Below are 16329 nucleotides of genomic sequence, written 5' to 3'. Positions count from 1 at the left end.
GATGAAGGGCTTTGTGCGCAAAACTGTTTGCAGTATGTCCATGTCCTTTTAGATGTTAAACCTTTACTTGGTGCTGAAGCACTTATCTGATGCTACATATTAAGCCTGTGGGTCTGTGGGAAAGGCTTAGGTTTTCTGTCATTTATATGATAGTTATTTGTTTGTGTTGGCTGTTTATAATTTAGTATTGCCCGGACATATTCTCAAAACAACATAAAAATGGTTTCTCATATAGCTTGCTGTAAATTTATTGTGACAACATCATACTATCAATCTAAAATCTGGACAACATAAATTCCCAAACCCTATCTATCCAATATACAGTACTAATCTCTGAGCTTTATTGCATCCCATTTGCAAGGGCCGTCTCTTTGAGGTTGGAAAAAAAGGCTGCTAAATGAGGCAAAGTATAGTAGAACGGAAATCTCCAAGTGTTTACACCTGTCACAATTGGGAGCTGTGGCAGGTGAGGTTGCCTTCACTTTGGAAAGTTTTGCTGCCAGTTCCTATTTACTCCCTGGAACGGTAAGACCTCATTCACATGGGTGTCTGGGGATTCCTTCAGGAAATCCTGAGGATTATTGTGGCAGGAATCCCAGGTGGGTCCGTACAGATGCAGCCACTGTGCCCATTCAGGTTAATGACAGGGTGGCAGCAGCTGCATCTGTCCATGGCTGGCTGCAATCTCGCTGCTTCTGGGGCAAGCTTCTCTCCGATCCGCAGATTATCGTTACTTGTACAATTATATACATGGAAAGCACTAGAGCCTGGCAAATCATGGAGTGAGGTAAGTATTGTAGCCTCTTCAGCTCTCCCCTAGACATGCGGGGAATGCATAGATTTTTTTTATTTTTTTTTCTCATCGCTAGAGTTTAGATTGAACTAATATAAATAACCTAAACATAGCAGTATTTATAGAGTAATTTCACCCAAAACTGAATTACCCTATTTTGGTGGTCAAAGGCAAGGAGACATCCTCCCTCTGCAGTTGTCTGGGATACAGGTAGAATGTCCTGATTTATTGCTGATGCAGTCCGATAGTTGAGATCACTCTGTCAGGTGTACAGCCATCAGTAACTGCCCAGTAGAAGTTCAAACCCTGCCTCTCTACACCCAAAATAGAGCAACATTTTCAGCCATGTTTTTTCAAACTCCCCTTTAAATGTCTGTGAAGGTTCTCATTCATATAGGTCATGGTAAATCTGTAAAAAAATAAATCAAGGCAACTGGACTTGCTGTATCTTTCTTGAAATACAAGAAGTCCAGTTGCCCTGATTTATTATTTTACAGATATTCCCCTTTAAATGGCCCTCAATCCTCTATACAACTCAAAAAATAGTGTGAATGATTTAAAAAATCAAAAACAAACAAAAAAAACCTCTATGGAGGGGAATTATGGGAATTTTTCAAAATCTGGAGCAGATTTGCACTGCAAGCAATCTGCTTCTGTCTCTTTTTTTTTTCCGCATATCACCCCAGCAAACTGAAGAGAGATGTTTATTGGTTGCCATGGGCAACTGCTCCAGATTTGGTCTGCTTCAGTTTTGATAAATCCCCCCCCCCCATGAATTAAAAACACAAATTTGATCTGCATTGTCGGTGGCCCATGAATAAAAGCAGGTCTAGCCTTACCCAGCCATGACAGGATTAAACAACCAGTGAACACATAATTGTAAGGTTATTTTTACTAGTCATGAGTATAAAAGGTTAAATTTGTTGGGTTGAGCTGATAAAGTTTGTGTGCTGCTCATGAAAGCGATACTTGCATAGTTCTGATTGTTTTGTGTTTATAGTTGAAACACATGAATACAGCACTTCTGTGTTTTGCAATGATTCCAGTGAAGCAGATAAAACAGGTTTAGGAGAAAGTAAACATTATGTCTGCTACTATAACTTTTTCCACTTTTATGATGATCCTTTGTATCTCCAGCTGTTGCCTTTTATTTGTGCTGTAACTAAATTGTGTTTAGACCAACACAGGCAAAACGATCATCATTGACTGGTGATTAATTGCTAATGAGAAATCAAGAGTATCGATTTGTGTTTTCTGTTGCACACGTGTGTTTAGGACATATGTACATAACTTTGTGGTGTTAATGAATCTTCCATTTTGGTGGGTTTAAGGTAATGTAGCAGATTAGGGGAAAGGTAGAACATTTATCTTCTCCAGAATCCGCTACATTTGAATCTTTACTGAGCCTAAAATACTATATCACATGCAACAATTTTACTTTTTTTTCTCTAATTGATTAAAACATCTTTTTATTGGTTTTTGACCCTTTTGGGGGAAATTTCCCCCAAATTTCCTGCCTCATTGACCAGTGTGGATAACAGTAAAAAAAGATTTATTTTTTTAATTGCTTTGTCATAGTGACCACTGTCACTGAAACAAAGTGAATGGAGATTCTGAGGCAGGAACACAGTATACAATACATTAATACAAATATTTTTTTTCGTAGAGTGCAAAAGGATTACAGCCTTTGTCATGTTTTTTAATGTCTGCATTCCTGTTGGAGAAATTACCGCACTTTGCCTTTCTTATTGATAGTGTTCACAAAGAAACAGTTGGCAAAGGTTTCTTTTTTTGTCCAGTCCCCCAGAAGACCACCGATAATTCGGATGCTTACAGTGAAATCATCTAGTTAATCCCTAATAATGCCTTTTTGGGCAGTGCCTTCCATGATGTGGTGCCATTACCTGCAGCTTTGTCCTTCGAACCAAGGGCCATTTGTTGACATACCCCATGGGACTGGTCCTTGACACCCTGGGCTCACAGGAGAACTAGCACTCGACAATTAGAGAGGCAAGTCTGCTGGAGTCTGTACAGGATGGTTAGAGAACCAAGAAACCAGACAGAAACCTACGTGCAAGTTGAAAGTAAAAGGAGTTTATTGAGGAAAACAATAAACAAAAATGGCAAACAATGAAGGAAGCCCAGGACATAGTTGATGCCAAAGCGAGTAGTCACCCGGACCAGGCCAATGAACACTGAGAGCAGGATGAATGGGAAATAAAGCCAGAGTCAGGAACCAGGAGATCAGTCAGCCAAAGCCAGGGTCATACACTGAGAACAGAAATAATAGCATAGCACTTGGTGGATCAGAACACATGCAACGGTGCAGACTGAATGGACAAGTTGAAGGTTAAATAGTAAACTGGTATTTGCATCATTGCTCTAAGACAGGAATTTGCCAGGAGTTGAGTAGTTGAAGAATGATGATGTTTGCTGGTTTGGTCATAAGAGGGCGCCATAGAGGAACAGTGCCAAACATGCTTCAAAGCAAGCCATGCACAGCAAACTGGAGGAAGAAGGGTAAGAAACCTTGACAAGGATATAATTACTGTATTGCAGCAGGTTCTATTATAACTCCTGCAGAGCAATGCATCATTCCTTTAATTGTCTGATCTTTTAAAAGCTGAAGTGGAGTTTCTAATCAGTATAGTATTTTCAGGTCCTATCAAATCTGCAAATTATTTATTTATTTTTAAATTTATGCTATGCAAGCCACATTAAGTTGGTGTGGGAAGTCTTGTGTGTCCTCTCTCGTATTTTATAGGACAATTTTTCTGTGACTGTTGCCATTGTTTCAACCTGTGTCAGTCCCCTCAACTGGCTCCATTCAGCTGTGGCCATAGTAATTCCTTTCTTTCTAATTCAGTGACACAGGTTTCAGTTATTCAGAGATAATTAAGTTATACTGCCGCCTCTAGGAGGCAATAAACAAAAAAAACAATTGAGCAGCCAGGTATAACCCCTTCCGCTCCATCCTGCTTTATTATTTTGCTAGTGTCCTAGGAGGATGGAAATCCTTTCTCTTGAGAATCATTTTACCACCTTTTAATTGTCTCTTTTTTAGAGACTTATTTTTTTCTTCAATCAACACTTAATGTACATGCTGCTGAGCTGGGCTCTTTATGCAGTTATCCTGATCAGCATATTCTCAGCAATAGTTTTGGTGGCTGAACTTGACCGCACTGGACCAGATTGTGGGGCCTGCCAGGAATTTAGCTTTCAGCTCTAGGTTTTGTTTGCTCTTTCCAGACCTTTTGTGTAGTGTGTTAGCCACAGAGTGCTTTCCAGGTCCAGAGCATTAGCGCAACCACTCATTTGTCACTTTTCACTTTTTTCCTGTGTTGTCTGTATTCCAGAGTACTTAATTGTGAGTTATATAGACTTCCCTCTCTATGGGCAGGGCTGCTGTCAGGGGGGTATGGCCGCTACCCATGTAAGGGGCCCGGGCAGTTTGGGTGGCTTGGGCCCCCCCAGCCCACTCATGGCGGGAGAGGAGGCCAGGCCCCAGCAGCACTGGTCCGGCGGCAGAGTAGGAGGCCGGAACCCAGAAACGCCAGTCCAGCGCGGAGGAGTGAAACTTGTCCAGGGCCCTACTGAGATAGCTTCACTCAATGCTGTCAAAAACACTTGACAGCCTTGAGGGGCAGGGTTGCACTAAACACATTTTCATGCACATAAGGTGAATGCACACATAGTGATTTATTAAGCATGCCTTCTATTCCCGTGAGGTTACCCTTTAGGCTCAGCCTCTGCCACCTAACCCCACCAGTCACCAAGCCCTTAAAGGCATACAAAGTATTCTGTCATAGTTAGGCCCTGGGGTTAATCATTTAGTATGGCCTGGGTCATCATCATCTCTAAGAGGTCTGAAATGTACTGCTGTTCAGACCAGCACTTTGCCCCATAGGCCACCAAATAAGTCTTATTTGGAATACAGTATATCGCATACAGAGCCCAACAGCACTGCCAAGCTTTGCAACTGGGGCTTGCATTAAAAATTTGGAGAAAAAAAAAGACTTTATGATGGACTTTATGATGGACTTTATGATGGACTTTATGATGGACTTTATGATGGACTTTATGATGGACTTTATGATGGACTTTATGATGGACTTTATGATGGACTTTATGATGGACTTTATGATGGACTGTATGATGGACTGTATGATGGACTGTATGATGGACTGTATGATGGACTGTATGATGGACTGTATGATGGACTGTATGATGGACTGTATGATGGACTGTATGATGGACTGTATGATGGACTGTATGATGGACTGTATGATGGACTGTATGATGGACTGTATGATGGACTGTATGATGGACTGTATGATGGACTGTATGATGGACTGTATGATGGACTGTATGATGGACTGTATGATGGACTGTATGATGGACTGTATGATGGACTGTATGATGGACTGTATGATGGACTGTATGATGGACTGTATGATGGACTGTATGATGGACTGTATGATGGACTGTATGATGGACTGTATGATGGACTGTATGATGGACTGTATGATGGACTGTATGATGGACTGTATGATGGACTGTATGATGGACTGTATGATGGACTGTATGATGGACTGTATGATGGACTGTATGATGGACTGTATGATGGACTGTATGATGGACTGTATGATGGACTGTATGATGGACTGTATGATGGACTGTATGATGGACTGTATGATGGACTGTATGATGGACTGTATGATGGACTGTATGATGGACTGTATGATGGACTGTATGATGGACTGTATGATGGACTGTATGATGGACTGTATGATGGACTGTATGATGGACTGTATGATGGACTGTATGATGGACTGTATGATGGACTGTATGATGGACTGTATGATGGACTGTATGATGGACTGTATGATGGACTGTATGATGGACTGTATGATGGACTGTATGATGGACTGTATGATGGACTGTATGATGGACTGTATGATGGACTGTATGATGGACTGTATGATGGACTGTATGATGGACTGTATGATGGACTGTATGATCGACTGTATGATCGACTGTATGATCGACTGTATGATGGACTGACAGAACAGACTTCATTCAGTGTTTTCCTATGTTAGATTCTGTTTTTGGAGTTTAGGATCACACCAGGATATATTGAGGCAGTCTGTACGGAATATTGGTTTTTATATAAAACAAGGTTCTTTTAAAACTATTGCATGAAGAAAAATAAAGGCAGAACAGTTACTCTGTTTTTGTCTCAGATTATAGAAAAAAAGTACTGAAAGTGTTAATACTCCCATGTGACAGATCACTGGCATAGCCTGGCAAAGTACATGTGCTGCTGTTTTTTTTGTAAACCTTGTTGGTGCCTAGCTGTGGTAGAAGCCGAGATCCTAGACATGGTTTGTAGTAATCGGAAAGCTGTTTCAGGTTCACTAACTTCTGGCTGCCGGCCATGGTTTTTGTTTTGTTTCTTTTAATAACATTGAACATAATGGCTCATTTTACTCAGTGCTTTAATGCATAATAAATTTTAACAGTGGCCTAGAGTGAACCCAAGTATGATGATTGTCAAGAAGAGTGGAACCTTTTGACAGTCATTAATGTACAATTCCTGCTGACCACTAGGTGGCAAGTTTGCATTAAATCTAGAGTTAGGATTGTGCAGTCATATTCTACAGAGGCAATTAACATTTGTCCCGGAGTTGTTTCAAAAAGCTTTCATATATTTACTTTAATAGTTTTCAAATACATTATTGTACCACAGCAGATACTTGATCCAATTAAAATTTTGAACAGATCTAGGATTCCTTTTTATTTTTTATTTTTTTTAAGATTGGACTCACATTTTTTGTTTTCATAAAAAGAAAAAAAAAAAGTGTTTGAAATTTGGTTTCAAAAAAGCTTGTCCTAAAGAAAATTGTTAAACATCCTGCCACTTCAGAATTTTTTCCCCTAGACTGGACTGGTAGACACTTGGGTTGTAAGGCACCTTTATTCTTTTGATAACTATGTATCTTGCATTAGAGATTATATAGTGATATGGGGGCGTGGGGGGGGGGTCTAAATATTGTAAAAACAGTGCAAGTAATTTACCCCTAGTAATAAGAGAAGTAAAAGCGGATGACTACGGCTTCTACCCATTCACAAAAAGCATTGTATTTTTTCACATAATACAAGACATTCTGTGACTGGATGAGGAGGGAAGGGGCAATCGGGTATCAGAATAAAAATGAACCCTTGCAGTGGGGCAAGGTTTAACTGTTCGTTTTTCGTTGGACAGAATAAAGATGATTTACCTTGCCACTCACCCCACTCCCCCTACGCTCCAGCGGTCAAATGTCACTTGGCATCATCAAATCGAATGCATTGTACTAGACATGATGTCTCACCGGTCATTAGAGCCTGGAGGAGAAGAGCCTGTGGGCCCAGTCTAGCAGCCAGGCATCAGGATGAGGATGGCTGCTAGATCAGGATTGAGGATCAGATGAGTATTTTTTTTAAATCTTAGTCCCTAGACCAATATGAGCAGTTGACCCTGGCAATGCAGGGGTAGCTCCAGGGCCTTGCCGCCTGAGGCAGTACAGTGAAGGGGAATTGGGGTGTGGCGGTGGGTGCTCCTGATAGTGCCTGGGGGTGTGGCCTCTAGTGCGGGTTTGCTTTGTGCCGGATGCGATACGACAGTCAACTGTGTTAGAACCGTGCTGTCAGCGGCTCTCTATCCAGTCCCGCCCAGGTCACTGACATCACTGGTTTTACTGTTTGCTGGATTTACATGTTGTTTACTAGTTATTGGCTCTTCATTGTAAGAAAAGTAGGTACATTTTAAAATGTCAGCTCCTCATTTTTTTAAAGCTCGCGGTATACTGAGACGCCGCAGCTGAAGCGGATCCCGACAATTGTCTGGATCAGCCCAGCTGCGTGAGTGACTGCTGGCTCTGCCTATCTAGAGGCAGAGCCAGCTGTACCCGCCCCCTCTCCTGTCCGACCCGCCAGTCAGCGCTGGCGGATCGGAGCGGGGGGAATCCAGCCCTTCCCCTGTCACGGCTATCTGCCGTGACAGGATCGCGAGGTGAGCGAATGCCGGTATGTGTTAGCTCACTTCTCGATGTACTGAGCCGACCTGTGACAGTCTCATTGTCACAGGTCGGTTAGAACTATGAGGTGAGTGAAAAGCACTCACCTCATAGTTCTCCTTTTTAAAGCACATTTCCAGCCTCCGCACATTGCTTGAATTGTAGTAGTCAATGTAGCAGAAACCTACTATGTCAGTCCAGACCAGGTGCTGGGACTGAAAGTGGATGGTAATGGTACTGCAGTGCTACAAGCGATATTTTGACAGTTCTGCTCTAGTCAAATGTAGGTTGACTATCCATTGCATGTACTTCCCACACGACTTCATGGATTTCTCCTCTGTACTGTATTTGCCCCTTTTGATTAAATAAAGCCTCGCTAATAAGCTGTGGGAAAAACACAATGCACATATGTCTGGACACGTCTGAATTTTCATAAAACCCATCTTTTCATTATCTGCAATGCATGACACTTTGCTGAAATTGTTTAAGTACTATTTTCTTGTAATTGGAAAAATATTCAGCTGAAATTATCAGCTCTAGAACTGTAACTATGGAGGTGATAAAAAAAGAAAGTTGTCTGCAGATTCTTACATAAGATGGATTCATTTGTTCCTCGACATTAGTGTACTTGTTAACATGATTTCATGCATTGACAGCAAGGACTTACTCTTCATTTTGATTTAAATGCTTACCTATTTCTGTTTTTTTTTTTTGTAGAAAGGCACAGGATGAAAATAAAAAAGTTGTTTTGGCTGGATGTGTCCCTCAGGCTCAACCTCGTCAAGAATATCTCAAGGGCCTCAGTATAATAGGGGTAAGATTATATATATCACTTGGAGAATGATATTGTTTGCATTTTGCTGAAGCAGCAGTGAAAACCTCTCATATATTCCCACACACATCTACTGCAATCTGCTTTCTCTTTAGTTTTAATAGTTTAGGAAATAGGAAGAACACAGGAAATCTTAATTGCCTTAACAAATGCAACTTATTTAGCATTACAAACTGTAGAGCTTTGCTTGGAAGTGAGTGACTTGAGAATCAGCCTACACTGGAGAAGTTGTTATCATAGGCTACTTCTCAAGGGTTATGCAGCTACCTTTAGTAGATGGACACTGGCAAATGGAAAAAAAAAATGTTGAAAGCCAACCCCATCCAACCCCTTTTACAGCTGTGCTGCCTCTGTTTTTGTTAATGTCCTAGGAAGTTGGATGCTGTTTCCTCAGCTCTGCTGATGGAATTGTTCTTGTCTTTCGTTACTTTTCGCTTCTATCAACATTTTTTTTCCCCAACCAAATACACTATATTGCCAAAGGTATTGGGACACCTGTCTTTACACACACATGAACTCTTATGACATCCCAGTCTTAGTCCGTAGGGTTTAGTATTGAATTGGCCCACCCTTTCGAGCTATGACAGCTTCAACTCTTCTGGGTAGGCTGTCCACAAGGTTTAGGAGTGTGTCTATGGGAATGTTTGACTATTCTTCCAGAAGCTCATTTGTGAGGTCAGGCACTGATGTTGGATGAGAAGGCCTGGCTTGCAGTCTCCGCTCTAATTCATCCCAAAGGTGTTCTATTGAGTTGAGGTAAGGACTCTGTACAGGCCAGTCAAGTTCTTCCACCCCAAACTTGCTCATCCATGTCTTTATGGACCTTGCTTTGTGCACTGGTGCGCAGTCATGTTGGAACAGGTAAGGGCCATCCCCAAACTGTTCACACAAAGTTGGGAGCATGACATTGTCCAAAATGGCCAAGCCCAACCCCTGAAAAACCCCACACCATAATCCCCCCCTCCACCAAACTTTACACTTGGCACAATGCAGTCAGGCAAGTACCGTTCTCCTGGCAACCACCGAACCCAGACACATCCATCGGATTGCCAGACAGAGAAGTGTGGTTCATCATTCCAGAGAACACGTCTCCACCTCTCTAGAGTCCAGTGGCGGTGTGCTTTACACCACTACATCTGAAGCTTTGCATTGCACTTGGTGATGTAAGGCTTGGATGCAGCTGCTTGGCCATGGAAACACATTCCATGAAGCTCTCTATGCACTGTTGTTGTCCCAATCTGAAGGCCACACGTAGTTTGGAGGTCTGTAGCTATTGACTCTGCAGACAGTTGGTGACTTCTGTGCATTCGGTGACCTCACTCTGTCATTTTACTTGGCCGACCACTTTGTGGCTGAGTTGCTGCTGTTCCCAGTTGCTTCCACTTTGTTATAATACCACTAACAGTTGACCGTGGAATATTTAGTAGTGGATGAACTTATTGCACAGGTGGCATCCTATCACGGTACCATTCTTGAAATCACTGAGCTCCTGAGAACGACCCATTTTTTCACCAACAATTTTTTGATTTTATACACCGGTGTCCATGGAGGTGATTGGAACACCTGAATCCACTGATTTTGAAGGAGTGTCTCAATACTTTTGGCAATATAGTGTGTGTATGCTACTTGAGCTGGTTTCTTCACAGCAGCTGTCTGCATTGGCTAGTCCTCATTGGTGCCTTGGAGGCCGTACCCGAACCCTGCTGGAACAAAGATTGCAGGAGTTGCTTGTAATGTTGCCCTCAGGAACTGGGTTTGGTTTGTGGTGCTCCTCAGACATCTAGTTTACTGGTTTGTTAGCCACAGGCAAAATTATGCACCTCTTTGGAAGTGTTCTATCAAAGTTTTCATGTTTGCAACTCACTGCAAATGTTTTGCGACATTTCACATAATTTCTCAACCGCACAGTAATTGCATCCAGCATTTGCAACATTAAAAACCCTCCAAACTGTCACACATTCTATAGGTCCTCCTGAGCACTTAAAGTATCACAAAGATCACCAGTTTCATACACAACTTATGTAAGATTCTTGGATATACATATTCAAGCTTTTGCCTCTTTTAGATTGGAGTACTTTTGGACACTATTTAACCTCAAAGTTTAGGACACGTTTATGATACACCACTGCATATCTATCAGCACATCACAGATGATGATAGACGCAGTTGTATGCACACTGTAATACAGAAAAAATCACGGACACACGGTTTATTGAAGATTTATTTGTTTATTTATATTTAAGCAATTTTATTAGTCGATTTACATTGTTGATTTTTGGTTTGTTTATTCACATATCACTTCAGCAATTTTTATTTCACATTATAAGATGTTTGCTTAGAGATATTCATATATATTTTTATACCACTTATTGTTGGATTCTCACTTCACTCCAGGAGACCCATAGCGCTCACTATTCTAAAACAACTTATGTAAGCACTTCAGGGCTACTCAGCTGTCCCCCATGAGGTTCCCCTTCAAACATGAAACAGTTTGAGACAGTTTAGAGACCGGCTCAATTAGGAGAACATTCTCTTTATGAAGGCATTAGAATGAAACATTAACTAGGATAATAAATCTGTCAGTTTACTGCAGAGCAGTTATTATTCTGTGATGCTTCTAAGAGGTGTGCATGGCAATGCATCTTGTATTTTGGGGCCCTGCATTAGGACACCTATTACACTGGTTGTATGCTGCCTTTCTAAGATGGTGCTCCATAAGTTCAGAACATGGACAATATTCCAGTGCCTAGCTTCTGTTTACCTCTTATATAAGTTAAACTATTTTTTTAAATAAAATATACCTGTATGTGTTTTTCTGGCATTGGGCTCTGCAATATCTCTTCCAGGCCTTTTGTGATGTATATATGTCGGCTGTGGCCCAAATTACAGTGGATAGTGACAGCACATTCTCGGTGTGCCTTTTCTCTACCGGTCCTCAGTTGCAGTTACCTTTTTGAACTTTGAAACTTAATAACACTGTATCAACATCTGATGGATGGTATAGTAGGGGATATCCAATTAAGTATGAGAACTCTGCGTGCTGCAAACAGGGCCCTAGAAACAGCAGTCACAGTGCAGTTGTCCCAGTTAGAGTCAAAAACTCCAAGTAAACAAGCCATTGGAGAAAAGGTGATCTGGACCATAAAAAATGGAACATAAAACCTTTAGGACTGCTTGTCAATACCGAACCAGTTTAGGACACCACTATGAAATATGGATCAATGAACCTGGTTATATCCTGCACTTGGGGCATTTGAAGGCACTTCTAAGACCTGTTTTGAAATGGAACTCCAGGGTACGTTAAGTTCTATGAAGAATAAATAGCTGGGTCAGTCTATGTGAAGCCACGCAGTCGCTGCCGCCGGTCCTGAGGTCCGCTGTCCCTGGGGCGGCTGCGACTGTCAGTGGAGATCAAAGGGAGCTCAGTACTTGATCTCCCTTTGATCTCCTCTCCTGTCCCTGAATGCAGAAAGTGGGTGCACCAACATGCGAAAACGATGATTCCACCTATTGTGCTGCATAGGGCTGCAACAACTAATCGACATAATCGATTATAATCGATTATTGATAAAGTTGTCAACTTTTTCAATAATCGATTAATCGGCTTCCGATCAGTTGGCCCTGTTCACGGCTTCCCACATGCTGCACGTCGCACTATTCCCCACCTCACACTCGCCGCTGCCAGGCCCGCCCGCCCGCATCCACGCTCTACACGCCGCACCTCCTTCCCGCCTCACACTCACTACCCGCCCACATCCACGATCGGCACAGGTGCGCGGGGAGATGTAGTAAGGAGGAGCAGGTGTGAGGGACAGGTCCGATCTCAAGCAAGTTGCTGGAAGACTGCTCAGGTAAGCCTGCACTCCCCCCCACATGGTGCTCTAAAATGTATTGCTGGGATAGTGGAAGTTGTATTCCTCTATAGCTGATGGTACATTGTACTGTATATTATACCATCAGCTATAGAGGACTAAAAATCCCAGCAACACTGTATGTATAATGTATTGCTGGGATTTGTTGTACTCCTCTATAGTTGGTGATATTCTGCACTGCGCTGTATAGAGGACTACAAATCCCAGCAATACATTATACATCGCAATGCGGAATACCACTAGCTATAGAGGACTACAAAACCCAGCAACAGTACATTATACAGTGCGATGCAGAATACCGCCAGCTATAATGTACTATTGCTGGGATTTGTAGTCCTCTATAGCCGGTGCCATTCTGCATTCATTGCTGTATAATTTTACACTTTCCATTTCACTATATTGCACACCACACTATTTTTTTACTTTTTTACTTCCACCGCTCCACACTTGCTCCTGTGATGGACTACAATCTCAATACAAACTAGTAGTCCATCGCTGGAGCCATTTTTTAAAATGTATTTCATTGTTTATCTGATTAACCGATTAATCGAACTTAATAATCGGCTAACGAATCGATTTTGAAAATAATCGTTAGCTGCAGCTCTAGTGCTGCACATGTTACATATCGCTGTGTACGTCGGAGTGAGAGCAATAATGTTAGGGCCATTAATTACTGAAAACACTAAACTTATGAGCAGTAAAAGCTTTTAAAGCATCGCCTATGGCCAATTTAGGGGCTGGTCGTTTTCTGCAATTTTGCAGGCACACACAATTTTAAGGCTTGGCATGTTGGGTGTCTATTTACCCGACGTGACCCCATCTTTTATATTTTACCAAAAAAATTTGGGTGATTAATAAAAGTTCCATAACATTTCAAAGGGAAACATGTTTTTGTCCTCCAAAAATTTAGAATACTTTTTTTGTTATATAGTAAAAAATAAAAACCCCAGTGGTTAAATACAACAAAAAGAAAGCTCTATGTGTCCCCAAAAAATGGTGTACAATTGCGGTACAGCATTGCATGAAGGAATAAATGTCAGTCAAAGTACCACAGCACTGAATACTGAAAAATGGTCTGGCCAGGAAGGGGGTATAACACCCTGGTCTTCAAGTGGGTAAACTTGTATACCTCAGGGAGCTGTTGGTTATTCCAGAGAGGAGTGAAAATAGTGAAGCCAGAGATTTCTAGCAAATTCCTGACGGACATCCAGACCTTACCACTAATTGTACAGTAGGGAGAAAAGATTTAGAGAGCAACAGGGTATCTAAAAGAGGGAATCGGACCTCTGCCACCAAATAGAGTGGAATATCACTGCATTTGGGGGTTGATCTTCCTTCCTTTCTTGCCAAAAAACATACCCGGGGGTTTGGGAAAGACAATCCCCCTTGGTCTTTAGGGTATTGCAAAATCTCAAGTTTAAGGCATGAGGGTCTACCTTTCCAAACGAGGTCCCTAGAATATAATAGAATTAACTCTATTAAAAAAACAAAAACGCGGGGGAATCCAACACAATTAATTATGTAGAAGATAGAGCAATTGGTACATCCAGATCATTTTAATAAGGTTGACTTTACTGATCACGGACATTGAGAGCTTGTTCCACACACAACACTGAGTTGTGAACTTGGTGAGTAAAGGCAAGAGATTGTCCTCCAAATAATCATTAGGCCAAGCAGTAATGTGAATGCCCAAGTTTGTAAAGGAAGATACCACCTAAATATGGAAAGCAACAGCAGGTAGAGTGACTTGAAGGAGGTCTAGTGAGAGTAGGGTAAATTTGGCCCAATTCACATATAAACCTGAATAATGGGTGAATGTAGACCGCAAGGACGACGTTGTGGTAAGGGAGGAATGGGTGTCCAGCAGGAAAAGCAGTGTTGTCAGCATGTAAAACTATCCAATCTTCAGTTTTACCACGTGAGAACCCCATCAGGCCAGGTGAATATCCCACCAGAGAGGCTAGAGGCTCAATAGCCAAGGCAAAAAGCAGAGGTGACAAAGGGCACCCCTGCCTAGTTCCCTTTTGCAATGCGAAAGAGGGAGAAGAGCATTGTTTACCTGTAGTTGTACAAAGGGTTTAGCATACTGTGATGGAGGATGTGGGAGACACAGAAACACACACGGAGACCAAGAGTGGTTTTTAGGACCCTTGACCTGGGGGTTCTCAACATGTGGCCTCTCTCCCCCCACACCTTATTTAATAGTTACTATTACCTGTAAACAATGGCTTTAGGCACAGGTCAACTTCCACTCTGTCATGAACCCCTCACTTTCCCACCCTCCTTCCATGACCATAAATGTATTCTTATCTCCATCTCCCTCCTTTATTTTGTTTTTCGTTATACTAAGCCAATTTCCTTCTGTCATGTTACCAAGGTTCAAGACGAGAAACATTTCTTCTGATTTATATTGCTTTATTGTGCATATGTCATTAATGAACCCGAAACAGTCTATGGTTTTGTACACCTGTGCAATTCCAAACTTGTTATACCTTTGTTTACTGAAAAATCTTAGAGAAATGTTTCGACATCTGCACCTTATCCAATCCAATTTATCTAAATATAAGGAAAAAAAATGTTTAGAGTTTGGCTTTAAAAGTGCTAAAAATGTTTAGGGTCACTTTTATATAAACAATACATACACCTTTAACTTTGACCTTAAAATCTCAGACGTTTTTCTTTTAGTTTTAATTATATTGACACAGGCAGAAATTCTTTCCAGCAACATCCCTTAATCCCATACCTAGCATCACAATTCTTAGAACACAAATATTCCATGTTAAAATCTCCACATTCAAAAGCATATGAGAGATCCTAAACTGTATCAAATTATGTTTTATTAGTTTTATGGCCAGACAGTAATCCCATATGTGTGTGCAAAGTAATAATTCTTCTTGTTTTTCACTAGTAGTTTTTTTTTTTTTTAATACAATTTTTTTTTTCCCCATAACATTTTTATTCAAAGTTTAAAAGAATACAGAATCCGAGTTGTACAGAGTCACTTAGGAAAATAAATTGAAGCGAAGTGAAATCACAGTGTTTGGTACATAGTAAAAAAAAAAAAAAGGAAAAACAGGGAACAATACATTAATAAATCAGGATATTAGTTTAGATATGCATGGCAAGGAAGCATAAACTACAGGTCTGGGATAGGTGGATTTACAGGTAAGTGCGTATAAATGACCTGTAAGTCATAAAATAAATATTGGTCTTGACCCGATTCTAGTCGGGAAGGAATGTCTACGTTCAGATTCGGGGAAGTGGAAAAGAGGGAGATTAAAGGAGCAGCTTCTAATCAGGCTGTTATTAGGTCAGTGTCAAAAGTGGGGTGGGAGACATTTCCGGATCCAGGGGTCCCACACTCTTTCAAATTTATGCATTGCATCGTGGAGTTTAGCTGTCAGTTTCTCATAAATACTGTGTGCAAGCAAGCCTTTGTCTCTGAGAAACGTAGGTGGGGAGTCAGCCAGGCCTTCGCGATTGTTTGTTTTGCAGCGGTGAGAATGTGTCATTAGGGTGAATTGTGCTTTGTTCATAGTGTCAGGCCTCAAGTTTAATAGAGCTTATAGCAGGTTGAAAAGGTGGGGTGTGGCGGATGAGAGAGTGTATAAAAGTGAATACCTTTCGCCAAAATTTCACAGCTATCGGGCACTCCCACCAGATGTGGAGCATAGTGCCCGGGTTAGTGCAGTGGCGATAGCAGTAGGGGGATGATGAGGGAAAGATACGGTCTAATCTTGACGCAACATACTACCACCGCATTAAAACTTTGTA

At 41.4% G+C, this 16329-nt stretch overlaps 1 protein-coding gene across 1 annotated transcript in view; it reads left to right on the top strand.

Annotated features, from left to right (window-relative positions):
• Nucleotides 1-16329, top strand: part of CDKAL1 (CDK5 regulatory subunit associated protein 1 like 1) — a 610267-nt gene that overhangs the window by 108422 nt on the left and 485516 nt on the right. The window contains exon 5 of the mRNA XM_018555678.1: nt 8569-8665. Within this exon, the coding sequence (XP_018411180.1) occupies nt 8569-8665 (97 nt within the window). The remainder of the gene's footprint in view (nt 1-8568; nt 8666-16329) is intronic.

The sequence above is a fragment of the Nanorana parkeri genome, unplaced genomic scaffold (genome assembly GCF_000935625.1).
Source record: "Nanorana parkeri isolate BGI_ZX_2015 unplaced genomic scaffold, ASM93562v1 scaffold208, whole genome shotgun sequence".
NCBI classification, from domain to species: domain Eukaryota; kingdom Metazoa; phylum Chordata; class Amphibia; order Anura; family Dicroglossidae; genus Nanorana; species Nanorana parkeri.
The sequence above is the reverse complement of the archived record's forward strand: the minus strand, read 5'-3'. Positions and strand labels throughout refer to the sequence as shown.